Source organism: Rhinatrema bivittatum, chromosome 11 (genome assembly GCF_901001135.1).
Source record: "Rhinatrema bivittatum chromosome 11, aRhiBiv1.1, whole genome shotgun sequence".
Classification (NCBI taxonomy): Eukaryota; Metazoa; Chordata; class Amphibia; order Gymnophiona; family Rhinatrematidae; genus Rhinatrema; species Rhinatrema bivittatum.
The window spans coordinates 86,037,132-86,064,781 of record NC_042625.1 but is presented as its reverse complement, the minus strand read 5'-3'; the positions used below and the strand labels follow the sequence as shown (position 1 = coordinate 86,064,781).

Genomic DNA, 27,650 nt, shown 5'->3' with positions numbered 1-27,650 from the left:
CTGGAAACTAAGATCCCTTTAAATATTACACCAATAGAGACATCAAGGCAGAGCCGCTCCTAATGGCCCCCTTCCCACAAAAATGGCAAGGCCAGCCTTGCCTCCCCCCCCCCCCCCCCCCCAGTTCTCAGAAAGTAAAAACCCCTCTGCCTACTCGGGCTGTGATCAGGTTCTTCCTTTGCTCCTGTCCTTCAGTCTGCAGTGACCTCCTCGATGTTGCCCACTTCAACGCTTCTTCGTCCTGGCAGGGTGTTGACCCCATAGGGCAGCACGTGACCTGGTCTCCAGAGAGAGCAAGCTTCGTCGCGGAAACGGCACCCAGCTCTTGGGTAGCCGGGCACGGCCGTGTGGCTGAATGGCTGGAAATTGACCTGGGAAGCCGGAAGAACATCACAGGTCAGTAAGTATCAGAGCTTTTCTCCTTTCTGAGAGGAGAGGGTTTAGCATCCTGCATGCACGTCTTTCCAGATTTCCATTTCTTCTCGGGGGCTGGAAAGGCCGTGGTATGTGTTAGACATAGGACAAAGAATCCCAGGTGAGAAAACTGTGAGCTGTAATGCTGTCACTCTGCCACTCACCTCTCGAGTCTCTTGCGCCAGCTACATGTGAAGATTTGGAGTCTGAATATTTGAGAGGTTAGTGACTGGTGACGTCCATTAACTCAGAGAGCAGTACAATACAGGCGGCAGCACTGCACACCTGCCCCACCCCAGAACAGGTGCAGCACAGGTAACAGCAGCACAAGCTTTCCTCACACACACACTCACACGCCTACTGCCCTCTCCCCCTGCCCCTCTGCACTCTACCATGACTCCTCTAGTTCCTGCTTTCTTTCACTCGTGTCCTCTCCTAGTTCAGGGTCGGGCTTTTTTCTTCCCTGTGCTGTGCATGCTGGCAGAAGGATCCTCCACCAGCATTCCTGCAGCCGAACCCCAGGAAACAGATGCCAAATCCTGGCGTTGCCTGTTGGAATTTCCCTAATCAAATGTCCCCGCGGGCTGCTGCCGTCCTCCCCTTTCATCCGCCTGGGCTCCCACGTGTGGGCTGGCCTGCAGTGCAAGTTCATGAAGGAGCACTGCGTGAATGCACGCCCCCCCCCCCCCCCCCCCCACACACACACACACACTCTCTCATGCCTTGCTGTCCCCACTCCAGAATCCTCGGGCTGCTTAGGGGCTGTGCTCCTCCTGTATTAACCTCTCCCTTGCAGAACAGGTTTCCCCTCACAGTCTTCCATTGTTTCACACAGCTGACTTTGGTTGGGTACCCAGAGACTGAAGTCACGCTGTAAAACCACATATTCAAAATATATAGCTAATTTACATCTCCATAAATCTCTGGCTGTCAAACGTTAATGAGTGTGCTTTTAATAGACTGTTGGCTTTGCTGTAATTTTTCTTAACATGTCTCATCTGAATGCTTAGGCGGGACTAGCAGTGTCAGAGCAGTCAGACCTGGTGAATTGCTTGTGGTGTGCTTTATGGGGATAATTTTCTAACATTGAGCATAGGTTAGCTGGCCAATATATGTGTAAGTCCTCTTTGAAAACCAAATCTATCTACACACAGCTACACCTGCTAAAATGCCCACACGCATTTCCCGTGAAAATGTACATGTATGCTGTGTATGTGTGAACCCCTCCACCCTTGTCCTCAGGAATGCAGGTAAATGTATGTGTGAACAGGACATACATGCAGACATTTACCAACATATCAGGCAGGCAATTATAAAAAAGCCCATGTCCTGCTGGTAAAACACTGTGTTTCCTGTGAAAATGCATTGTAAAAATTACCTTCCCTATATGTACTGGAAAGCATTGAGGTGAATTGTATGCTTTCTTGTCAACAAGAAGATGCAGCGCTGTTCAGATGGAAAATATCTTAATACGCCACTGGAGGGCTTGCTGCACTTGATTTAGTATCCTGGGAAAAAGGAAAACATGTCGAGGTCCACTTTCAAAAGGGTTTGCCAAGCTAGGTTTGGGATGTTGCTGGATAAATCTGTGGTTTAAATAATTCCTCTCGCTGTCCGGATAAATTTTTTAGTCCACTGAATATCTCTAAATATCCAGCTAACTTTAGCCAGATAAGTTATCAGTTTGCTGCTTTTCTGAATATTGGCCTCAAAGGGGTCAATTTTCAGTCACTAGAGTGGACCAGCAAAGTTAGTCTGATAAATTTATCTGATCAACTTAGCTAGAATATTCAGAAGCGCGGGTGCGCCCCTGAATGTGCCCGGCTATGTAAACGTCAGCCGGATAAGTTTATTCATCCAACTTTATAAGTGGTCTTTGACAGTCCTAAAGTTAGCCTGATAATGTAAAAAATTAGTGATATCTAGCTCCGCCCCAGACCACCCCTGACTTATCCAGCTAACTCTTTAGCTAGATAAAGTTAGCTGGCTAGGTCAAAGGTCGTCAGACCTGCAGGATTTTAAATCCCTCAGGGAATAGTAATGGTAGATACGGGAGCTATGGCATGGATTCGAATAAAACAAGCGTCGAGAAAATCAAGCCTTGTGATTTGCCAGACAGCATCATGTGACTATAATGCACAGTGACCAATGGAACATGAAGAAAAAAATTATGGGTTCAAAAGTGAAAACAGTTTGTCCATTTTTTTTTTCCTTCTAAAATTTAAAAGGAGGACTTTTTTTTTGCTGTTCTGTTCATCCATTCTTTGTGAGGCAAAAGCATATTGTGATGTCATTGGCCACTGTTAAAGCTTAGCTACCATTGGTCAATACTGTTGGTCATGTTGCATTGATCATTGTGCATCACAGGAGGTTGGTGTTTGGTCACATGATGCTGTCTGATAAATCAGAAGGCTTGATTTCTTGCAACGCTTGTTTAATTTAAATCCGTGCCACTGCTCCCATATCTATCACTACCATCACCTTAAATTCCTGATTTCCCTTTACCGCTCTTAAACAGGAGGAATCCTGAAAGTATCAGCTGGCAAACACAGTGCCATCATCGCCCATGGAAGATGCCAGGCTTTGTGCTTGGTGGGGTCCTGTCCAGGGCAAGGCTATCACTGGATAGCTTTCTGGCTTTTGTTGACATGGATATCTGAGGAGTCACTTTTATTTTTTGCAGGTCTCTGGTAGATTTCTCTTGGGATTGGTTTTTAGGGGCATGCAGTGAAAATGTTTTCATTTCTTCTCTTCTTTTAAAGTTTTTTTTTTTTTCTTACATTGTTTATATTTCATTTTTTTAATTCAGTGCTACTTTAAAAAAAAGACAAAACAAAATTTTGTGATGTGTTTTGTGTTTCAGATTAGAAACGACCCAAAGCAAAACACAAATGAAGTTGTTTTTGTGCCATTTGTAGGTGTTCTTGCATGAAGTGTAGCAAAAACGCCTTTATGGGGAGATGGTGTCCATCCGCCTGTCTGCCTGTGCGCTCGTATCACAGGGAAAACAACGGGAGGTGGGACATTGTGCTTTAGTGTTGTCTGAGATTGTGGCATGGCAGAGGTGAAGTGACAGCACATCTCTAGTAGTTTTCTTCGGTGGGGACCCTCCTCTGAGACAATCAGTCCTGGAATAGACTTAGTTTTTGGGTACTTGCCAGGTTCTTATGGCCTGGATTGGCCTCTGTTGGAAACAGGATGCTGGGCTTGATGGACCCTTGGTCTGACCCAGTATGGCATTTTCTTATGTTCTTATGTTCTCATACACAATGCAGTTTTAATACACAGGATGGTTCATCACATCTCTCCACCGGACATTTGGCACTCAAGAAGTCACTGAATGAGAGAGATGATAACTGGATCCTATACATTGTAGTGATATGAAAATATTTACCTTTGACACGTTAAAATTGCGTTACTGCCTGTTTATTGCAGTTTGTAGGAGGGTGGCTGGGACGCGTCACAGCCCTCCCTCCCCTGCACTTATGAAGCCCAGTCACCTCCTAGTCCTAACCGAATGAACATCTTAGATGTGGGAGCGTGTCCTGGGGTTGGCGGGGGGGGGGGGTCAAGATCCATAAAGGTCAGCCCCCTGTGTGTCATGGGTACAGAATGTGCTGCCCAGCTGGGAACAGAAAAATGAAGGGATTGTGAGGCGAGTGACTGGAGGCTGACAGGAATGCAGGCAGAGAGCGGAGCTCATGGGTTTTGTCTGGTAGCGCATGCCTGGTGCACGCATTAAAAATGTAGGTGCCTGTAGGCAGAGGGTCACGGCAGTGCCTCTTTGAACCTGTGCCAGCACATGGCCCTAAAGCAAGCAGACGCAGGCTCCTCTTTGGCCTGGATATTTAGCATCTTCAAACTATGGTAGCCGAGGCAGTTGCCTTTGTTATCTATGCCTGGGTGCAGACTGCCCGTGGTGGGGAGAGAGGGGTTACAGATCAAACTGCTCCCAGCTACCCCCGTAGTGGTGGGGACGGAGAGGGGGGAAGCAGTGTCTTGGACACAACTCTGGGTGGAGAACAACTTCTAAAACTGTTTACCCATTTCGGTAGGTGGACCAAACATGACCCTCACTCCGTCCAGCCAAACATAGGCACGGACTTCCATGGCACGCAAGCTTCTAGTCGGATTGAGAGGAAAGCATCCCCGGGTTAGTGGTTGGGGGTGGGTTTGGATTTTCAAACGTACGCATTTTTTTTTTTTCTGCAGAAATCTGCCTGTGGATAAAGCAGGTGCAAAGTCTATGAGGAGTTGTCAAAGGACATGGCACACATTAGCTATGAGGTCTGTACCCGCGAGCTTTGTGCCTTTGTGGGGAACTGTTGGAGAAATCCAAAGAGAGAAAAAGCCAAAAATCCATGGCAATACTTAAAAAAAAAAAACAAAAAAAAACCCAAAATAAAAAATGTATAAACATTTCACTATTGGTATATGAGAACCTGACGAATAAACTAAAAATTAAGCTTAGTTAGTTCTATATTTTGGTTTGGTTTTCTGGTTTTAGACATTTAATTGTTGGCCTAATGACTTTTAGATAAATCCGAAGACCTCATTGTGATTTTGTCTTAGCTGTGACAAATGAAAGTGGGTGAAAAGTCATCAAGACTCAGCTTGGAAGGATGGACTGACGAGCTCAGGAGAGCTTTGCCGTAAAAGAAGCAAAAAAAAAAAAAAGACATCAAATTCCAGAACGAGACAATCCCGCGATACCCAGACCCTAGCTGTGCATTTCGCACTACTGCCTTTGAAGGCCTGCAAACGTTTACCATATGTCTGTTTGAAACCTTTATGGCTTTGTGATGACAGCTCTGTAACCTGAAGGGCTTTGATATTGTCTTCTGTTCTAAAGAATAAACATCTGGGAGAGCAGTACTATGTGTTCATTGTGCTGTCCTAATTATATAGTTCCCGCAGTGTCTGTGTGCGACCCTAACGTGGGTTTACTTTACAGGAATTATAACCAAGGGATCTGCTGATGCTAAATATAATTTCTATGTGACGTCCTACAAGATTTTGTCCAGCCGATATGGAATAAATTGGAAGGTTTATAAGTCTGGCGCTGGGAAGGATGAGAAGGTGAGATAACAGAGAGCCTTATAGTAGCGGGGGGTAGGGGGAGGGGGAGGCAGGAGAGCACATTGTGAAAAACCAAGAGGCTGCGCTGAGCGTTTCTACAACTGCTCACCCCGCTTAATATCATGACCATGCACTGCAGGGATGTGATAGGACGCAGCTTCCGAAGGGAGACATGAGGCCAATCCTGGTTTTTCCAGCTTCTGTCCCAGGCATTGTGGGATTTGTAGTCCATTCAAAAAACTCTGCACAGATAACAGAATGCATCAGGAGAGGGGGCAAGCACAGTGACCTAAAGTCTCCCTCTAGGAAGGTCACATCACATCACTGGAAGTGCTGGAAGCCTTTCAGGTACCTTCATCACTAAGAGAGAGATTTGTGTTTCTTTGAGAGCCTCATTCATGATTCAGTGATTTATAAAGGGACGGTGGGGGCAAACCTTAGCAAATGTTTGTCTTTTTGAAAGCATTGCTTTCTACCAACTCTTTGATTAATATTATGTATTAATGAGGCTCTAATCACTTTCTCGTGCTGAATCCGAGTCTCTCTTACCTTGGACTAAGCTGCTCTCATTGAAAGAATGATGGCGAGTCCTCTTATCAGTAAAAGCAGGACTTGGAGCCCCTGATTGGTATTAACACTTATATAAAGGATGTCTGTAAGAGAGTGAGACTGGGAGTGGATTCAGGCTGCCAGGCTCGGCCAAACCACACACAGTTTGCAAAGATTTGCTCAGGCCAAGCAGTCATACAAATTTCTGTACTAAACCAATACAGCTAGGCAGCAAAAAAAAAAAAGAACATCTTCTTCTTAGCAGAAAAGTATATGAAGCACACATAAGGGTTGGGTGTTAGCAGAAGAGAAGATGTTCATGCTGTCAGAATCAGAGTCTTGCCTCTGGACAGCAATCTCCGTTCTCTCAGGCCTCCTTGATTATGGGTTCCCTAGAAACCTGCTGCTTCCTTCCAACCCTCTCTCTCCAGTAGCAGGAGCGATCCAAACCCTAGGTTGGATTACATCCATTCAGTGAGTCTGCAACTGCATTCTCTGCCCTGTTGCAATAGCATTGCTACCTACGCCAGATATTCTCTCTTTGCTTAGATGGGAGGATCATCGCTTTTGCAGCTGGAGAGGGCATTTTCACTGCACGTGGAATTGCATTGCTATGTTTTGTTTTGTTTTTTCCTTCCTCCTGTGCTTAGGTGTTTGAGGGGAACACCGAACCCCGCCTGGAGGTTTACAATGCCTTCATCCCTCCTATTTTGGCTCGGTACCTTCGTGTGGCGCCCCAGAGCTGGAATCAGAGGATAGCGCTGAAAGTGGCTCTGCTAGGCTGTCAGGCGGCTCGCAGCAGTGGTGTTGGTGAGAGACTCATCTACATACGGGTCAGGCGGGAAGGGCTCCCTCTCTCATATGTAAAATTCTGCACTGGCCTCCTTGATGTAAAATACATTTACTGCAAAATGGCACCATCTCGCCCAAGGCTCCCCTTGGCCCCACACACACACCATGCGGGGCAAAAGGGAGCCTCTGTTTAGCCGACACCATTTTGAAATCCGGCGCAGGTGGGGCAGGATTGATCAGGCAACCCTCCTGCCTCGCAGATCTGAAGCTCCCCTCGGATGATGGGGAGAGGCAGGTTGGAGAGTCTCTTTTTGGGAAGTAGTATTGGGGGGGGGGGAGTTTGGGATGAGGTAGAGCTAGCACCATATTCTATTTTTGGGTGACTGATTGCATTAGGCTGATCTGGGGGGGATTTGGGGAGCTGGATTTGGTGCCTGGGCAGGGGCAGACCTGCTTTTTTTAAGGACTGTAGCCTAAGCGGTCCAGGAACATGTGGATGGTGCACCTCAGTTAATGAATTCTATGGGAAATAGCAATAAAATGGGCCATTTTAATACTGCTTGGCAAGAAGAGAGGCAGGGACTGAGGCCCAGGGAGATAAATGGGTTAATTGTCAGTAAGATGCTTGGTGGCAAGATACACAGATACTTTGGTACCTGTGTTAGTTTTAGCAAATGTTCCAAGTCTATCCAGATAGTTTCTCTTTGAAAATTCACCAAAGGTTATGGGGGGGTTACAAAAGTATCTCATGCCCAGTCTGCGGATGGAATTACGTAAGGAAAAATCTACGTGTCTGTTTCAAAACTGAATGCATGCATGTAGTTTTCTCCTCACCATGCCATGGAGGCGGCTATTTATGTGGGCGGTAAAAGCACAGGGCACAGGCCTGGTGGAAGACGCTGGCACTTTTTTTTTTTTTTTTTTTACATTTTCCAGAAGGTTGAGTCCTGCCAGCCAGGTTCCAAAGTTAGCAGATCTAAACCACTTTAAAAATCTACCATAAAGTGACTTGCCCCTCAGGTCAAGCCTTGAATTCCAGTGTCAAGATTTCGGAGCAGCCAGTGTTTCTTCCCTACATGCACCGTCAGCTTGCAGCGCACCCGGACAGGAGTAGCTCAAGCTGTTTATCCATAAAGATTTTGTACCCTGCAGCCCTCTGCTTTGCCGCCATGCTTGAAATGGTCTCCTGTGACGGGTGTGCCTGCCAAAACAAAAAAATGTGGTCTCATTTTATCACTTAATTTCCCTTTTATTTATTTTATTTTGATTTGTAATTCATTTTGGTCTTATTTTTCTTTTTGTTATTTTTAGTGTGCATCATTTGCAAATAACGCGTGTGAACCGACAAACAAAATGTTGTTCGTTTTTTTTTTTTTCTTTCTATCATTTTGCTTCAAAATGACCTAGGAAAGGTTCACATCTCATGAGCTAAGTTTCTTCATTAAATTTGTGGTTTGCAGTGTTAATTAATCCAAAAGTTATTGCTGGTACCACCAGAAACCCTACAGGACACCCCACAGGACACCCTACAACTATCCCAGCTGTAGCCATAAGCCCCAAAAGAACAGGTAAGTGGCTTATAACAGAGTGTCGGAAAGGGTACCACAACCAAAGTTAGAAATGCTTCGTAAACGTTTGGATTGTTGGTTGTGTTTTCTTAAAATGTTAACAATTGCATTCAGTAATTAACTACAAAAACAGTGTTACTCATTTTGTACCCATAAGCTTTTGTTTATGACTAATTTTGGTCAAATCTCCAATTTTCTTTTGTTTTGCAAAGTCATTCATGTTTTGGAAAGTTCAGGGCAGAAAAGGCGGATTTTTAAGAACGTGGAAATAACTCGGGTAGAAAACGAGCGAGGATGGCGGCTGGAACGCATTGACACTGGCAAAAGCTGGATCCCAAATAATTTACAGGCCGATACAGTAAAGTTCGTGGGAGAGCGCGATTCACTAAAACAAAATATTCAAATTAGGGCCCGCGGTAAAAAGAGACACTAGGGACACTAGCGCATCCCTAGCACCTCTTTTTTGACAGGAGTGGCGGCTGTCAGCGAGTTTGACAACCGGACGCTCAATTTTGCCGGCGTCGGTTCTCAAACCCGCTGACAGCCACGGGTTCGGACGCCGGCAAAATTGAGCGTCCGGTTTTCAACCTGCGAGCCGTGGGCCAATTTTACTTTTTTTTTTTAAATTATTTTTTACTTTGGGACCTCTGACTTAATATCGCCAAACGCGGGTTAACAGTGTGCTCTGCCGGAGCGCTCTGTTCTGTATCGGCCTATTAGTCTGCAGTTGGACCTCCCCTCTTTTGTTCTGGTTTATATTTCTCACCTTTGCAAAGTTCCTCCTGCTTGTCTAGTCCCACCAGTCTGAATCAGGGGTGGGAGGATCTGCAAACGATGCACATCAAACAAAAACAGCAGAAGACTGGATTTAGGGAATGGGCGTGGTTGTACCCAAGAATGATTGATTTGCCTTCTTTCAAGTCAGGCACTACCCTGAGCATGAGGTTGGGCTGATTCTTTGAAAGTGGGATCCATGCTTTTTGAGGGATTGTGTGTTCACCCTTCAGGGGATGCAGGCCTTATATGAAAAAGTTATAAAAGTTTTGGTTTCCTTTCCACAAGGAAATTACCTCACCAGGCAGTTTGGGAGCAGGACTTGAATTATGTTATAGAGGAGGAAGAATGAGATAAAATATGGATTCAGGTCGCTAAATCCTCAATTTCAGCTAATCTGGGAGAGAATGCATGCAAGATAGATCTTAGACGGGACCTTACTCCTCAAGTGCCTCATATTTAGGACTGTGTTCCTGACAGATGTTGGAGAAAGTGTGGGGAAGAGGGTACGATGGGACAGATATGGTGGGACTGTGTCATTATTTCTAGATTTTAGAAACTAGTTTGAGTTTATTCATGAAACTGGGGGTGAACTGCTGGATTGACATCCAAAGTTTGTTTTTTTACTTTGTATTTATTGAAATTTTTGAAAAATATAAGTTATTTTTATTTGGATTTCAACTGAGAGTGCACCTGGGAAATCTAGTAAACTCCAGGGCCCGATATTCAAAGCGCGTTCAGCGCTTTTTATCCAGATGAGTGGGATTTATGCGGGTAAGTAGCAGCTGCTGAATATGCGCTCCTGTTCAGTGGCCACTGCTTAGCCATATAAATCCCTTATACAGCTAAAACGTTAGCCACATAAGAAATGGGAGAAAGTGGGTGGATCAGGGCGAAGCAAGGTAGCCACATGGCTGATGCGGCTAACTGCCAATATTCGGACTTGGCCACACAAATTATACGGCTAAGCTAGATGTGCCATAGAGCAGGTCTAAACTTAGCCACTTAGACTTAAACGGCTAAGCGCTCAGTCATAAGCATATATTGAGCGGCATAGCCGTGCCGCTGGATAAGTTCTAACTGGCTAAGTTACTTAACCAGCCCAGTCTTAAACATTGACCCCCCCCTTAATGTTCAAGGCACCATTGCGGCCAGGTGCGTGACAGCGGCACACTGAAAGAAAGCTGTCGTCTAGACTTTGTTGTGTGAGAGACTGTGGGGAGTTTATCTTAGGAAAGACGAACAGCGATTAGAGACAGATTATGCGCGATTTTGTCACTATGGCAGCCCTTTGAACGTTGGCAACGACAGAAGGGTTTGTGTGGTTGAAGGAAGCTGGTAGGGGGAGGGAAGAGGGGGTTTGATTATATTGGCAGTTCAGTACATTCATGCCTTGTGATAATGTTTGGGAAATTGTGTGGATATGCAAATAAACTTTAAGTTTAAAAAAAAAAAAAAATAAATAAAAATATATATATATATATATATATATATATATGTGTGTGTGTGTGTGTGTGTGTGTGTGTGTGTGTGTATATATATATATATATATGTATATACACACACATATATATATATATATATATATATATGTATATATACACACACATATATATATATATATATATATATATGTATATATACACACACATATATATATATATATATATATATATGTATATATACACACACACACACATATATATATATATACACACACATATATATATATATATATATATATGTGTGTGTGTGTGTATATATATATATATATACACACACACACACACACATATATATATACACACACACACACATATATATATATATATAGGTGTGTGTATATATATATATATGTGTGTGTGTGTGTGTATATATATATATATAGGTGCCATAGTGGGTCAGACCAGTGATCCATTGAGCCCAACATCTTGTCTCCAACAGTGGTCAATCTAGGTTACTTGGGAGAACCCGATAGATTCTACTAGGGAGATCCATTCAATTCCGTAGACATTTTATTTCAATAAAAAGGGGGAAAAACAGAGAAGAATAAATTAAGTAAAATAAGATAGGACTGGAGAAGGTACAGAGAAGGGCGACCAAAATGATAAAGCTCCTCTATGAAGAAAGGCTGAAGAGGATAGGGCTGTTCAGCTTGGATAAGAGACGGCCGAAGGGGGATATGACAGAGGTTTTTAAGATCATGAGAGGTCTTGAACAGGTAAATATGAATCAGTTATTTACTCTTTCAGATAATAGAAGGACTAGGGGGCACTCCATGAAGTTAGCAAGTAGCACATTTAAAACTAATCAGAGAAAATTATTTTTCACTCAACGCACAATTAAGCTATGAAATTTGTTGCCAGAGGATGTGGTTAGTGCAGTTAGTGTAGCTAGGTTCAAAAAAGGTTTGGATAAGTTCTTGGAGGAGAAGTCCATTAACAGCTATTAATCAAGTTGACTAAGGGAATAGCCACTGCTATTAATTGCATCAGTAGCATGGGATCTACTTAGTGTTTGGGTACTTGCCAGGTACTTGTAGCCTGGATTGGCCTCTGTTGGAAACAGGAGGCTGGGCTTGATGGACCCTTGGTCTGTCCCAGTATGGCAACTTATGTTCTTATGACTCTGAGGAATAAGTTCCAAAAAGGGACAAGAGAGGCAAGAAACAGGGTATTTAATGGGCTGGTCTGATGACCTCCTCTTCCGGGTAAGTTAGCTCACAAAGCACAGAAAGCCAGCTGGCTGAAAGAGAAATCGCCCTGTTCTGAGGCTCTCTTTAGTACAGCTTTATGAGGCCAGTCTGAATTTCAGCCCTAGACCTCCCAAACATGGCTGCCTTGATTTATTTCCAGGTTCTTTATTATACTAAGGGCACACTAATATTGCGTATTTATATATTTGCTGGGCCCTTCTAAGCAGAATGCATTAGAGATGTGAACCGGAATCTGTTCGGATTCCGGTTCCGATTCACATGTGGGTTTTTTTCCATCGGGCCCGATGGGTTATTTTTGTGTGCCGTTTTTCCCGCCCTCCCCCAAAACGATAAGAGAACCCCCACGATCAATATCGTGGGGTTTTCCTCTCGTTTTGGGGGAGCCCCCAATTTCTGACGATTTTGAAAATATCGACGATATTTTCAATCGTCCGAAGCCCAATTCACATCTCTAGAATGCATAATCCTGGGTTTATGGGAGGGCATCTCTGTCCCTGATGGGCTTCGCTAATTCGAGCTATTCCCCTTTTTGCAGGCCTCGTTCTACTGGAAATCCTGATCATAGCCGGTTCCCTGTTGCTGATGTCTGCCCTTATCCTGTTGGTGTTCCTTTGCTGGAAGAAAAGGTGGGTACTGCAGACGCCAGGTCTCACACCAGGGTTTGTGCATCACTGATGCAGGCAAGAACCAAACCTGGAAAGAGCAATTCACCTGCTGCTGATCTGGATAAAAACATCTGTGCGCTCCCAAAAGCTCATTTTGGTGAATTGGGTTCCTTTTCTGGTGGTAATTATACTATGCAGTAGGCTTTGCTACCAGCTATGATTTAATTAAACTAGCGCATGCTGCACAGTGATTATTTGCTGTAACGTATTTAGGGATTCACCGAAATGCAGTGCCAGGACCCAGGACTTTTGAGAAATGAGCGCTATTCTGGGGAACTCAGACTCCTGTATTTTCCATCATAGGACTCAACTGGTCATGTCCTAATAGAGAGCACAATAATCCATCACAAGCCCCAAAAGAGAAATGCAGTAATCGCACAGAACAAATATTTCCTCCATGTAGACCAGCGTTGGGCTGTAAAGTGAAGAGTTCTGAGGGTGTATGTGTTTGCTCTAGCACAGCCACAAATCAAATTATTATTATTATTATTATTGTATTCGAATAGAGCTTAGGTGCAAAACTATGTGCAGAGCTTAATCAGAGATACATGGATATTGCAAGGGTAATTATTCAGTCCAATTATATTGTTTCTATGTAGGAATTTCTGTAGGGCAGATTCTACAGCCTGGGTTGGAATGTAATCGTGACACCAGGATTAACCTCCCTGTTCTGGCATAAGATGCCCTAGGTTTAACCCCTTATCCATCAGAGGACTCTCCCAGCAGTACTGTGCCCATTAACACCATGGGTGAGAAGAGCGCCCCCTCTCTGCACTGAATTTCACTTCCCGCTGCACCCACTGCTCCGTGGCCCATCTCCTACCCAAATGCTGGCCAGGCCGTAGAACAGATCCTGGGAAATATTTACAGAAGAATAGTTGCCTGGATTGTAAAGGCAGATTTTGCACCACTGGGCACGAGAGCTACCAGCTGACTCTATTATTTTTACAGCCTGGACCAAGCTTGGTTTTGCCTCACTGCATGCATGCAACCCCCCCCTAGCTTTTCTTAAGGAGATTAAAACAAAACATGTCTGCCTTGTCTGCAGTGCAGGTAAAACCAGGACTGGGATCAGCCTGCCAAAGTGCACAGGGCGAGCACTAATCCCTAGTGCTCTCTTTCTGGAAAAATTGATGCTGGTACTCACATGCAAGATGCCTTGGGTTTTTTTGAGGGACGACAGGGCAAATCAAGCAGATGGAGGAAAAAGGTGCTGATACTCAGTACCGGCAGGTACCCCTTGAAAAAAAAAAAAAGCCTGGTAATCCCCAATCCTGTAGCAGACCAGTTCTCCAAGAAGTTCCCTAATGATTCCTGAGCTCTTGGAGTGGAGCAGATCTGCCTGAAATATTGAGGGTGAGGTCACCTGAGACACTTGGGTGCCCCCCTAGGGAATTCTCTGGGAACTACTTAAATAATATAAAGAAATGTGCGTGTCTAAACTACAGCATGAGTTTTACTGCTGCTCATGTGCACCTTTGCAATCTGGAACGCTATAGGGTGGATGCAGGACTCAGACTGGCCGAATCTGAGCTATCGGCTACTCTGAGCACATTTAGTCCTCAGTTTAATTAGGCAAATTAAAGTAAATGTTCCTGATATGGAACTTCATCTCCAGGGCTAGTAATTTGATTTATTTTCACTTTTTTGTTTTAGTGAATTAAAAAAAAAAAATCTTAGCAGAAAAAGAGCAATTGGCCTGTCCAGTCTGCCCGACTGTGTTCATGGTTCTCTACCCATTTGGTTAGATAAGCACACGGATTCCCATGCTTAAGCCACTTGTCCCCATGTCTTCTTGATGACTTCTCAGCCATGTTCCAGAAGAGGTGGAAGGAATTCAGAGGGACATGGGATAAACACTGCGGATCCCTAAAGGCTAGAGCATGGAAATGAGGAAAAGAGAGCCCAGGGGTAACTGGGGGTAATTTGCTGATGTGGCGGTCACTACCCTTAACCAATAAGCCTGATACTTTGATGCAACTACTTGATAGCTCTCTGCTTCAACGGCAAGGGGGGAGCAGGGAATTGGATTCAAACAGCAACCAATGAGAGCCCTGATATTTACGATCTGGGAAACTGATAGGCACGGCGCAGCAGATACTATCATAAGCTCGCTGGGCAGGCTGGATGGACCATTTGGTCCTTTTCTACTTTCATTTCTATGTTGAGAATCCACTGTGCATGTGAGATACCAAGTCTCTGAGTGCTTTCAGCCTCTGATGTCGTCTTTTGTGTCTGGCAGGAAGGGCACCACTAAAGGGTCTTGCAGTTTCCTGACAGGTATGTTGTCCCTGCCATGGCAATGACTGAGCTGATACTGTGTATACCTAGAAGTATGATTTCACTCCCTTAGTTCATGTACAAAATAATTCTTACAGGTACAACCTACATTTGCATACATAGATGGGAGGTTTAGTGACTACATTAGCAGAGCTGCCAAGTGAATGAGTTCATTTATGTACATATGTTATATACTATAGTCTAATGTTCCATGTACTCCTGTTAGTTCTGTTACAACTTGTTATATTTATTACCATGTTATAATGTAAAATATTCTTGTTATATTTATTACCATGTTATAATGTAAAATATTCTTATATCTATTTAATACCATGTTATAATGTAAAATAGGGCTGTTACCACCCTATTCCTTTAGTTATCTGGAAACCGATGTGATATCTCGATCGAATGTCGGTATACAAAATAAATAAATAAATAAATAAATAAATGTAGGGAAAGGTTTGGCCTAACCTGGTTGTTGAATGTACATCCCAATGCACTGTGGGATTTGCAGTCTCTGCTTCTGTCACTTGTAATCAACAGTGCAGGTACCATAATACATCAGAGGGGAGGGGTGCCGGGTAGAGTTGTTGACCTAAAATCTCACTCTTTGAACTGCCAAACTGCTTGACAGCACTGTCTCGGGGTCCACTGTGAGTGCAGATTTTTCAGCCTAAACGCCTGTCATCCTGTGATCCAGTCAGTGATCTGCTGTCAGGGGTGCGCTGCCGAGAACTTCCTTGAGTATTTTTATGAACAGAGATTTTTGCCGTGTGGAGCAGAACCAGTAAGAGGGCAGAGCAGATCACCGGATCCAACACCTATCCCACTACATGATATGGGTCAAAAAGCAGCTGGGAGCACTGGGAGTAAGAGAAGAAAACCAAGAACAGATCTTAATCTCAGAACCATACGGAGCTTGGCTATTGACTATTAGGGCCCCATGTTTTCCAAAAATGTCAAGACCTTTTGAATATAGAGACAAGCAGATAAAAGTTCATTATAGGAGTGTAACTGATGCCAGGAGGGGGAGCACCAGGTTTTTGCTCACTTTGGAAAGTCACAGGTACAAGGCTGTAACTTTCTGGTAGGCTAATGTGTTTTGGGGTTGATTGGGTTTTTTTACATGTTTTCTTCCTGTTGAGAGATGGGCAGGACAATCGTGATACACGCTCACAGACTCCACATGGAATCTGTGCACATCCTCATGGGCAGAGACTTTTGCAATGACAAACTTAAATTGCAGAAAATGAGCTGGAATCTTGGTGGTGAAAAAAGCAAGTCTGCGTCGGGGACCTTATTACTTTGTCTGTGATCTCTCTTGAACTATTTCTTTTGCACTGAAGGTTTGCGATCACCAAATGCCACCTATGTGCAAGGGCTCGGTCATGGGCAGGATTTCTGGCTGTAATCTATGGTCACAAATTTCTTGTCCGCTCTATGACTGCACAGAGAAAATGGATTCTGAAGCTCAGGATGTGATTTTTTTTTTTTTTTCCCAAAGCTGATTTCAGCAGAGAACACCATCATCGTTGTTTCTTGATGCCAATCACAGAAACACATCCTGTATCTTAACATTGTCTATGTGGTGAATAGATTCCACAATATCAGATTTCGAGTTCCTTCCATCTCACCCCCTCTTCCTTCAATTCCCAGGTTATCAGAAGGCAGAGTCCGGTCCGGCATGCTGCAGGGGGCCACTCCGGCCCTGCGGTTCAGAGCTCGTGCCTTACACTGTGGAAGGCTGCACCGTGGACCCCAGCAGAGCACCCACGGCAGGTGAGATAGGTCTGGGCAGCAGAGAATGCAAAGGGAGGGGGGGGGGGAGCTGAGTGGTCTACAGCTATCCCATCCCTCCAACCAAAGATCAGGATGCCCCTTCTGCCAATCCAGATTTTCAGAGCATTTTTAGGAAACTGTTTTGCTCAAGTGTTCTAGATCTTATCAGTAAAAATGTCCCGGTATTTTCAGTGAGAAATAGAAGTATAAAGTCGGAGCAAGCTTTGCTAAATCTGCCTCTTGGTGTTTCTGTGCACTGGTAGTACATGCTGGCTGCTTTTGATATCACTGTAATGTTTGCACAAAAATATGAATGCTGTGACTCTGGAAAGCAATGCTCCCATCAGCTCTAAAACTCTTCAGTGCACCTAAGAGAAAGTTCGGACCCCAGTCCTGAAGAGAAGGCCATGGAGGAGAACCAAATTATCCTAGTTAGAGTAAAAAAAAAAAAAAAAGTACAGAAACTGGATAACAAAAAGGATACTGGTAGCTTTAACTGCAGATCAAAGGATATCTGGTTACATGTCTCCCCCTCTCCAGGCCCCCTGCAGTCCTCACAGGGATGGGAACTGTTGGATTAGGCAGAAGTCAGGTTTTCAGAATAAGCTATTGTTCACTGGGGACAGCCTGAAAAGCCAGACTCTTTGACCCATCGAAGACTATAGGGTAGAAGGGGGCAGACCCTCTCTCACAGGCTGATACAGTAAAGTGCGGCCGCGGTTACCCTGCTTCTAACCCGCTTTCTACTCACAATTTGGCCGCGTTAGTCCAACCCGCGATTCACTATCCCTTTTAACCCATCCTTACCGCTTCTTTAAATCAACGGGAAACCCTTTCCGCCCGCGGCATGTATATGAGATGTAAACGATCGGATTAGCTATTCCCTCCCATACAGTAATGTGCGCCCCGATTATCGCCTTTTTAACCTGCAGTTTTGCTGCGTGTTTAACCTGCTAATTTACCACCTACCCTTACCCCTGCGTTAGTGTGGAGCGTCAGGCAAGCCCCGGCAGAGAGAGACAGCAATAGGCAGGCTCCGGTCAAAATCGACTCGACATGTTATTAAAGCAAATGTGAAGAAAGTGCAACAAAAGTAAACTTACTGCATGTGAATGACAAACAGTCCTCTCTCCCCTCCTCCCGAGGCGCACACCGTGGCTCCCCTGCCTCTCGGGGGCAGCCGGCGGCGAAAGCGGCTTCCAGCAGCCCCCGCCGGCGAAGGTGGATTGAACGCATGCCTGTACGTGCAATTTGGGCGCTCAAGCCAGCGAAAGTGCATGACCGAACGCCGTGACAGGTACCAGCGCACCCAGGATACTGTATAGGCGCTGTATAGCGCTCTATACAGTAAAATGGATTGCTCAGGCCTACTGCTTCATGGACGCGGCTTGCATTTGCGTCTAATTTAAATACTGTAGCGAGCGATATGTGATCCGAACTGTGCGTGCGGCAAACGAGGGTGCGCCCGGCACTGCCGCACTCTTTCTAACGCGTCCTTACTGTATCGGCCTGTCAGGTAGCAAGGGACCTCACTGGACCAATAGTTTGTACCTTTTAACATTCCTTAACCCAATCAAGGTTTTCTTCTAGCTATCCTTCCTTTAGGCTGACTACCACAGTACTCTCTCCTCTGTACATGACCTTCAATGAACCTTGGCGTGATTTTCCCTGACTCTGACTCCATGGCTAACTTGGACCTTGACGACCTTGCTTCACCGAGGCTGCTGCTTTTCCCTCCTTGCCCCTGACTTTATAAACCAGTTGTTGTGCCCAGAAGCTTGAGTGGCATTGAGAAACAGAGAGTTAACTCCTGCCTTGGAGTTGGCATGCATGAAGTGTATCCAGGGCAATGGTTGCTTATTGCTGGGGTGCGAAGGAAGGGGACTAGACCTAGCTTTTTGCTGATTAATTAGCATCCAGTGCAGCTGTGCCTGGAAGGACCGAGATGCTAGTGTGTGGCTGCAACACTCGGGCATTGATTCCTGCTCCATGAGAAGGAAGCCACAGGCAACAGGTGGGGGGGAAAAGGAGAGAAATATAAATAGGGATGGCTACTTTACCACGGAACATCTGGATGGATTAACAGCTGGTATCACTGGGGAGACAATAGTGAGTCTTCAGTGTCGTTCAGTGAAATCAGTTATCACCAAACCTTTTATCTTAACTAGAAACTGCGTACTCCTCTGTGATTCAGAGCTAGGCACCGCAAATAGTGACGCATGCCCTTTCTTAATTAAAAGATGGCACAGTTAAATGATCATCTTGTAACTCTCTTCAGCTGTGACCCTCTGCGTCAGCAGATCCATGTTTTGGAAGAGGCTCACAAGCCCAGCATGTGCTCTCGTTTTCCCGACCGCTCCTTGCCAGGAACGCCCTGTTGTGCGTGACCTCGTTAAGCCATACCACCCCGCCAGATCCTGCGGGTGAGACGGATGGGGATGAATTTCAAAAAGCATTTACCAGGGACGAAATGGGTTTTCCTCCAGCGAGGCTAAAAGCAGGAGCAGCTTGCACAGGGCAGGCATGACATAGCGGCTGGTGCGGGGAGAAAGAGCGCACAAGCACATCATTCAGTCCGCCACCGACCGGGTGCGCCGTTTTTCCTCGTTCTGCTTTCTGTCGCCCGTACAAAGAACCAGGTGCAGAGTACGTGGAAACTTTTGGCGCCCGCACTTTGCAGTGATGGATTTTCAGAAAGAAACAGCAGGGGGGAGGGGGAGAACGTCTGAGAATTTTCCTAATGTACGTACGTTAGAAGCAGTTTTCCCAGTGGTTTCCGCCGGTTTAACTGGGTTTGACCCACAGCAAAGGGGGTCCTTGAAATTTTACCACCCTCCACGTGTACTCTTATCCGCAGATAGGGGAGGAGTTCCTGTGGGCGGAGTCTGTGCGGGGTTAGCACTTTTTTGATTTTAGAAAACATGTGCATAAATTTGCTTTTGAAAACTGGCATAATTATGTGGCTTGTTACAAAGTTATCAATCACAACAAAATAACCCACACCCACTGTACTCCGGTGTACCGAATAGTCTGCCAACAATATTCAAAACGAAAGGTATCACCAGTATATATTTTATCATTCAACACTATATGCAAAAGCCCCAATATATATGTAGGCCCCTTACTTACAGAGTCTGTATAGTCTAACAGACACTATTTTTGTATAGGGTCACCTTGCTTTAATTTAAATTAACAATAGTCCATTTTTTGTTCGAAAATTTTTCATTATACTAAAAACTAATGTCACACACTCTGAAAGAGAGGACACAGATACTCATCTACTCCGTGGTAGTAGTGCACCCGACACAGCTGTGTTTCGGACGAAATCGTCCTGCTTCAGGGGGTGTCCTTCAAAATTTGCTTATTTGAGAGCGTCGTAGGGAAGCCTTGTAATTCCTTGGAACCGCATTTCCTTAATCATCCGTGGCAGCCCCGTTGGACTGCATCATCCGTGGCAGCCCCGTTGGAGATGCAGTCCAACGGGGCTGCCACGGATGATTAAGGAAATGCGGTTCCAAGGAATTACAAGGCTTCCCTACGACGCTCTCAAATAAGCAAATTTTGAAGGACACCCCCTGAAGCAGGACGATTTCGTCCGAAACACAGCTGTGTCGGGTGCACTACTACCACGGAGTAGATGAGTATCTGTGTCCTCTCTTTCAGAGTGTGTGACATTAGTTTTTAGTATAATGAAAAATTTTCGAACAAAAAATGGACTATTGTTAATTTAAATTAAAGCAAGGTGACCCTATACAAAAATAGTGTCTGTTAGACTATACAGACTCTGTAAGTAAGGGGCCTACATATATATTGGGGCTTTTGCATATAGTGTTGAATGATAAAATATATACTGGTGATACCTTTCGTTTTGAATATTGTTACAAAGTTACCCATAGGATGTGCATCTCTGCTGCCTGCAGTGCAAGAGAATTGCTTGGGGAGGTTACAAAAAGGACTACTTAAGATAAAATTCTTAATTGTACTTTTTTTTAACAAGTTTACTTTTGAAATATCAGACAGTAAGCTCTTCTTTTAGAGAGATGCGATCTGAGTGTTGTTGCCCCTGTGTTTCCATTACAGATTATGTGGACTCTGACCTGCTGCAGGTTTTATCGACTACCCAGAAATGGTCTTCCACCTTCAAACCAGTCCCCGATGAGGGCTACATGCTCCCTCTGGTACAGAACCATTATAATGTGCCGGGAAAGTACCACGAGTATGCGGAACCCCTGCCGCTGGAACCAGAGTACGCCACGCCCTTCGCCGACCAAGGTCCAGAGTCCGCTGCCTCCAGGAAAAACATCTGCGTGGTTAAAGTCATCCCGCTGTCTTGCAGGAAGGGCCCGCTGGCCTCCGCGCCCCTCTCTGCTCAGTCCCGGTATGACTGCCCTGCGCCACGCGGGGTCACCGCGGAAGAAGGAACAAATGGCACAGGACCAGGGTTTCCCAGGGGCTACAGCGCGTCAATCACTGGGTACGCAGAGCCACAGCCGGAAAGGACCTCTGGCGCAGGGGGAGGCGCTGAATACCAAGAACCCATCCCTCCGCCTTCCACGAGCTTCCGGGGAAGAGACTCTCATGCTCACGTCTATCACGAGCTTTTGTGAAACTGCAGGGGGAGGTGGGCAAAAACACTACAGACTCTGAACCAACAATGTGTCCTACCTTCCTCCCCTTGTTCCGAAAATGGCACTGGGCAGTGAGAGCAGTGCCTGCGAGGAGCCTTCCCGTTGGAGGAAGACAGGGCCACCAGTTTCCTCCTCTTTACAAGCGCGTTTAAGGGGTCTGGCTCTGGAGTGCCGCAGGAGCCACGGCAGCTGTGCCAAGCAGAGCAGTTTCTCTGGCTGCTGTGGGAGGGGGCGCTGAGCATTTTTTGTTACATTGGGCATCAGCTGGCACATGTGTGCGTGCGTTACATCAAAGCAAGTCTTAGGTGTGTAAGACCTACCTTGGCAAAACCATGCATGCACAATTTACACCTGATACTTGGGGTGCGTACTTTAAAAAAATGTAAAAAAAAGTGTACATGTAAGTCCCAGCCCCAGCCAGACTCCACCCCCCTGGAATGCCTCTTCCCATATGTGTAAAAAGCACACACACGCGGTAGGCATGTGCGGAATTTTACACGGCACGGCGGTCGTGCGGTTTTGTAAAGGAGCTATGTCTGCAGGTAAAGCAGGCGCCTGTATCTGCAGAAGTCCCCTTACCCTCCCCCCCCCCCCTTACCTACATTCCTCATTCAAAATAGTGGAGAAGAATAACATTAACCCCATCAACATTGTCCATAGTGCCACTTGGTATAGTGTAAGTCACAGGGTTAACTCTGTCCCTACCCCAAAGAGCTTCTGCTGTCTCCCAGAGCACAGGGAGGTGAAGCGACTCGCTCAGGGTCATGCAGAGAAGAAGGAAAGCAGCCTCCGGGTTTCAGGGTGATCTATTCTCATGGCTACCTCACCCCCCCACCAGTCTCTAGCAGGAGGTTCCTGCTCCAGCATTTTTTTAAATCTGCACTAAGGAAGAAGTTTGGTTTCTCTTGAGAGGTGCGAATGCTCTGTCTGCATCTCCTCCTGTCTTTGCTGCTGTATCCCTTCCTGTTTCTGGCCCCTTCTTTCAGATTTCACATTCTCTCTTCTGGTCTCTCTCTCTGCCACCTTCTGAGTTTCCTGTCTCACTATCCAAACCTGAGAAAGAAACAAAGTTCCCAGAACACGAGGACCAGGCTAAAAGGACTCTGTGACCTTGGAGCTGCAGAGATCTCTCCTCCAGTTACTGATGCTTTTGATATCCTGCGCCCTTCCTTCTGAGGTTGCAGACTGCCCCATCATGCAGTAATACCTCTTTTACTCTTGCCTTTTGTGCTAACTCTGCTAGCTATGTAAACTTTTTTTTTTTTAAGGTTCAGGAGTTTTGTAAAAGGAATAAAGTTATATATATTATATAATATATTGTATTTTTATAATGCAAACTGATAACATACTTGACTTTAACTTGGTTACACCTCACCTTTATTTTAAAATTCTTCATAAACTACTTGTTTGGAACTGTGAAGATATTTGTTGTAGAATAAGAATACTGTGTATCCCTTTTATAAGGTCACTGTCTGCACTGTAAGATTAGCAGGTTTCTTGAAACTGCTCGACAATTAAATTGCTTTTATTAGAGCTGTGCAGCTTATAAAACATTGTTGACTTCTGCTTGTGGTTTCTTTTTTTCTACTTGTTTTGACAGGAGTAAAATAGAAATAAATGAAGGGGGGGGGAAAAAACACATGTAGTTCACCTCTCTCTGCAAAGGATTAGACCCTGCCTGCCTGACACATTAATCTCCCAGTTTTGAAAATGAGTGTGGTAGCAGCAGTCAAGGTCACAGGCCGGGCAAGTGGGCAGAGCAATTTTACACTGATGGCAGGATTTTTTGTGGAGAAAAATGCTCCCCCCCCCCCCCCCCCCCCCTTAGCTAATAACTATGAATATCAATAATGTGATGGTGTTTTTTTTATCTGCTGTCACTTTTCTAGTGTCCTACATTTCTGGTATTGGGACATAGAAATAGGATTTCATTAGGTGTGGAAGATGACTTCCCTTATCCTCCCTAGTCTGGACTGGGTCAGCATTTCATTGAAGAATGCAGTGTTGTGTTGTTGTTTTTAACAATTGCCAAAAAGAATGTGCTGATTCCTGGACTGTATGGTTTCGCAACTTACTCTGCAGTCATCACAGTGTAAATAATAAAAAACTGAAGTCACACGGCCAAGACGTTTGTAACAATAATCCAAACAGCCAACTCCAGCATGCCCACTACCTGAACCTCCAGCCTCCTCGGTCCATGTGGCCTTTCCTGATGATGCCCCATCACCCCCAACCCGCTGCCTCAAGCTGGTCAATGTAGGGTGGGCACAGCCTGCCAGGCACACCAACTAGGTAAGCGCATGCAATTTCCACTGTTTCTTGCAGCCCGCCAGACAGATCCACCTGCTAATTAATTCTGTCATTGCAGCCTGCAAGACAGGGCAAGCTTTGTGAGTGTCTGAATTTCCACCACAACTTCTAGTTAATACTTGCAACCTACTAGAAAAAAAAAACAACAAAAAACAGTTGCTAATTAATTCTTCCACTATTACTTCACTCTATTATAACTAGGGTTTATGCCAAGCCTCTCAACACCTGCGCGATCCACTCTGGGAGGGCATTCCAGGCATCCACCATCTATTTCCTGACATGATGTTCCCAAGTCTCCTTCCTCAGAATCTCCTATCATGAACCCTTGTTCTGGAAAAAGATTTGCTTGTTGTGCACTATTTGTACTTTTCCCTTTGAACGTCTCTTATCATATTGCCCGCCTAACCTCGTATAAGGGGTACATATTTAGATCCCTGTCTCCTCTCATAGGGCTTCTGGTGCAGGTTGCGCACCATTTTGGAAGTCTCCACTCTTGTCTATATCCTTCCAGCAGGGCAGCCTCCAGAACGGAACACAATACTCCAGGCGAGGTCTCACCATGATGAGTGAAGCATAAACCATTTAGCAGCAAGAAATTCACTGCTGCATCACCAGCTGTGATGTGAGCTCAGAACTCTATACATGGTTCTGGCTTTTCTATTCATAAATATATACAGCCATGCATTTATTTGTATTTTCAACTTTTATACTGCTATTCCATCTTTAGCTCAAAGCAGTTTATCTAATTTTAAAGTATGCAGTACCTAAACAGAAACAGTTAAGCCCACTAGCTCCAATAAATTATATCTCTGAATTAAATATGCCTCTAAAAATCAGTACAAGCCTCAGCCTCACACACATGCACACGGAACCTCAGCTACACGTATGTTATCTGCATAGTCCCACGCAACATACTTTTGCACACAAACACAGATAAGGCCCATGTGCTCAAATGACTACTTTGTAATAACCTAAGACGCCAGTTGATTTCCTGTTTTGTCTTCACTTCTGTGTGACTAAATATCCTCTTGCTTCTGCGTGCATTGCTCTATGCTCGTGCAACTTGTCACGTTCGCAGGACCGCTCCAGCCCACTTTCAGTCCCACATCAGTGCTTCCCAACTCTACTTTCCCCTTTATTCTACTCTTGCCCCATCATCCCCCATCTCCAAGTTCTTCTGTCCCCCTCTAGCCCTAGATTTTCTTCCAGAGTAATTTAGATTCAGACTTTATTGGCACGTGAGTTTTTACAGATGTTCCGGCAAGCCAATCCCTTCCTTTCTTCTTCTCTACCACCCACTCCCTAACTCCCCACTTATCTCTCTGCTGATAGGCACGCTAGCAGCTACACTAATTAATAGATATAAGTGATTAATAATAAAACTGTAGCCATCTGTTTCAACCTGGTCATCTGGGATAAAAGAAGAACCCTCCTCAGCCAATGCCTCCAGACAAATATGAACAAATGGAGGTTCTACAGGTGAGCAATCTCCAAGACCAGACGATGCCCCTCTATTTATTTTGAATGACAGAAAATGGGAATGTGTTTTTCCCCTATTAATCTTATTCTGACTTCCAGTCCAGCAAGCTGTTACCGATCATTTGGACTTGCAGCATCACCTAAAAGCTCTTCGGCCAGCTAGCAACCAACATACTCCACAACTCAAGCCTAGCATAATAACTAAAGTACCTAAAAACTTATTAACTTTTTTTTCCATACAAAGACTCAGAAGGGGCGTCTGGACACGAGATCACTGACAGCCCCACGTACAAAAATTGTGCTTCCGAAATCTCTTGATGTCGATTCCGCACAGGAAAACCCGGGAACCAGATCAACCCATGTGCTACGCACAGCAGAAGCCCTTTTTAAACGTTTCACTCCCACAACACACCACTGGCTGCATCCCGCTGCCTTTCACAGTGAAGGTGAGCAATTGTGAAATAAAAGAAAAACAGTTCAGCATAGGAACTACCAACATACTGTATGTGATCGTTTCATCCCAGCACTTCCAAGCACTAACTCTACTGGAGTCTCCCGGAGTCCCCCCACCATCTTCTCCCGAAGAAGCTGGAAAATGTAGGCTCTGCTGATTATGCAAACAGAAAGGGCATGCTGGGAAAAGCATACAAATTAGCAGGCATGATGGGAAGCATAGTCCGGAAGAAGCTTCGATGTTTGCCGTTAAAAGCTGATGAATTCTAACCTGACTGGTTTATAATTAACGAAAATAACAGGTGACAGCAAGGGAAAAGGAGTGTATCATCGCGGCTTCAATGTTCTCCAAAGCATACGGCGACTTATTTTCTTCATGCCCGCAAAAAACACCCTACAAGCTCTTTGTTTATAGTCGTCTGCGGGTCCAGCGCTTCCCACTGCTGGAACGTCATCCTAGCTCTTCCCCTTTTTCCCTTCGTGCTCCGGAAAGTAAAGGGCTGTAGGAGTTGGGGAAGGCGCGGAGCGATCAGCTCTAAAGAAATAAATGAACAGAGCAGAGCTCAGAAATAGGAAAGATTAGTTTAAATAATAATTGTAATAACTGTATTAATAAAAACAAATGCATGTAAAAAACAAAATTAAGGGGGCACCCGGATTTGAACCGGGGACCACTTGATCTGCAGTCAAATGCTCTACCACTGAGCTATACCCCCATCTCTGCATTAGAGGAAGTCAGAAGCTCTTACAATATTGATACTTCCTATGTTACGTGTACTTTGGTTCAAAATATAAAACAGCATTGTACGTTACATACTTTTTAAACGGGAAAAACTACTTTATCAGACCATCAAACATGAGGTTGACCCTGAGTCAGAAGTAAATACAGATAAAATGCACTAAAACTTCTTGGAGAATAAATTGAAAGTAGGCATAATACAATTTAATGCTAGCAGACAACATTAAGATTCCTTTTTTAAAAAATTATTTATTTATAAGAATTTGTATTTATTTGATTTGATTTATATTCTGCTTTTCAAAGCAGATCACATTCAGGCACTCTAGGTAGTTTACATGAAGAAAATATATACAGAAAATACAGACAAAATATATTTAAAAATAAAAATCAAGAGCAAAACAGGAATTATGCTTAAAAAAATCCAATGCCAAGTTTAAACTATGAAAAGCTCACCGGCTGGTGGGAATCCAAGAATGGAATTTTACAAAGAAACCACACAAAAAGAATGCACGTAATGAATAAGCCAGAACCCCTTTTTTTTCAGTATTTTTTAAATTTTATTCTTAATGTTATACAAGTGGTTTCAAGTTTTTGAATGCTCCATCTAGTTATTTTCTCCCACCATTATGAATCCAAGTACATTGTGGAAATAGAAGAACTTAATGGGACTATAACCAGGGCCAGCGCAAGGGTCTGTAGTGCCCTAGGCAGACCAATGTAACACCACCTCCCCTTCCCCCTGAGTTGAATGTGCCCTCTGACAGTGGTAGAGTTATGGTCACCCTCTTACAGCTCTCTCTCTCTCTCATCATGCAAACCTAGCAAGTGCTCCGTAACAGTTCTCACCTCTTCTTTCACATTTTCAAAAATGCCACCCTTGCATGCTCCGGCGGCACCCCAGCCACCAATGCCGCCCTGAGCAACTGCCTAGTCCTGCCTAATGGTCGTGCCGGCCCTGACTATAACAGTAATAAATGCAAAATATAAATAAAGCACAAAAGCGTATTCTTCCTCATCTTCAGAGTATGAAGACTGCTGGTATGACCTCTTGTATCTACTGAAGCTGGGCTTTTTATATACCCACCACTTGGACCTGCTGAATTCCCAAAGTCCTAGGTTGCCTGTTTTGTGCTAAACCTTGCACCTGGAAGAGGCGAATTGATGCACATGTTCCTTGCATTCCTCCCAGGTCTGGTACACACCGGTCTGCCTGCCCATCCTCACTGCATAGTAGCTCATGGTGCAGACTTGAGAGAATGCCGCCTTGCCTCAAACAGAGTCTACTTAATAGTAAGTGGCACAAACATAATCAATTATTTTACCTTGGGCTAGCTAGGGTGTGAATGCTGTGCTGATAGCCTTCATAGTTCTTGAAAGGAGGAAGGCCTACTCATTTCACCACAGTAACAGCTACTGTCTGATCAA

The 27,650-nt window shown here is 44.7% G+C and overlaps 1 protein-coding gene and 2 non-coding genes across 5 annotated transcripts in view; 1 reads left to right on the top strand and 2 right to left on the bottom strand.

Moving 5' to 3' along the window:
• The window catches only part of LOC115073318 (discoidin, CUB and LCCL domain-containing protein 1-like), a 64,076-nt gene extending 41,266 nt beyond the window's left edge, over positions 1–22,810 (top strand). For all 3 annotated transcript variants that reach the window (XM_029571639.1, XM_029571638.1, XM_029571637.1), the window contains 8 exons: positions 196–396; positions 5,369–5,493; positions 6,693–6,852; positions 8,295–8,402; positions 12,428–12,518; positions 14,800–14,837; positions 16,494–16,616; positions 20,697–22,810. In XM_029571639.1, the coding sequence (XP_029427499.1) occupies positions 196–396; positions 5,369–5,493; positions 6,693–6,852; positions 8,295–8,402; positions 12,428–12,518; positions 14,800–14,837; positions 16,494–16,616; positions 20,697–21,223 (1,373 nt within the window). In that variant the 3' untranslated portion in view covers positions 21,224–22,810. The remainder of the gene's footprint in view (positions 1–195; positions 397–5,368; positions 5,494–6,692; positions 6,853–8,294; positions 8,403–12,427; positions 12,519–14,799; positions 14,838–16,493; positions 16,617–20,696) is intronic.
• Positions 22,811–25,284: 2,474 nt separating this feature from the next.
• On the bottom strand, positions 25,285–25,421 carry LOC115073582. The gene has a single exon (XR_003852067.1). It is a non-coding gene; the product is annotated as a U11 spliceosomal RNA (small nuclear RNA).
• A 709-nt stretch (positions 25,422–26,130) lies between these two features.
• TRNAC-GCA lies at positions 26,131–26,202 on the bottom strand. Its single transcript has one exon. It is a non-coding gene; the product is annotated as a tRNA-Cys (tRNA).
• Positions 26,203–27,650: the final 1,448 nt, after the last annotated feature.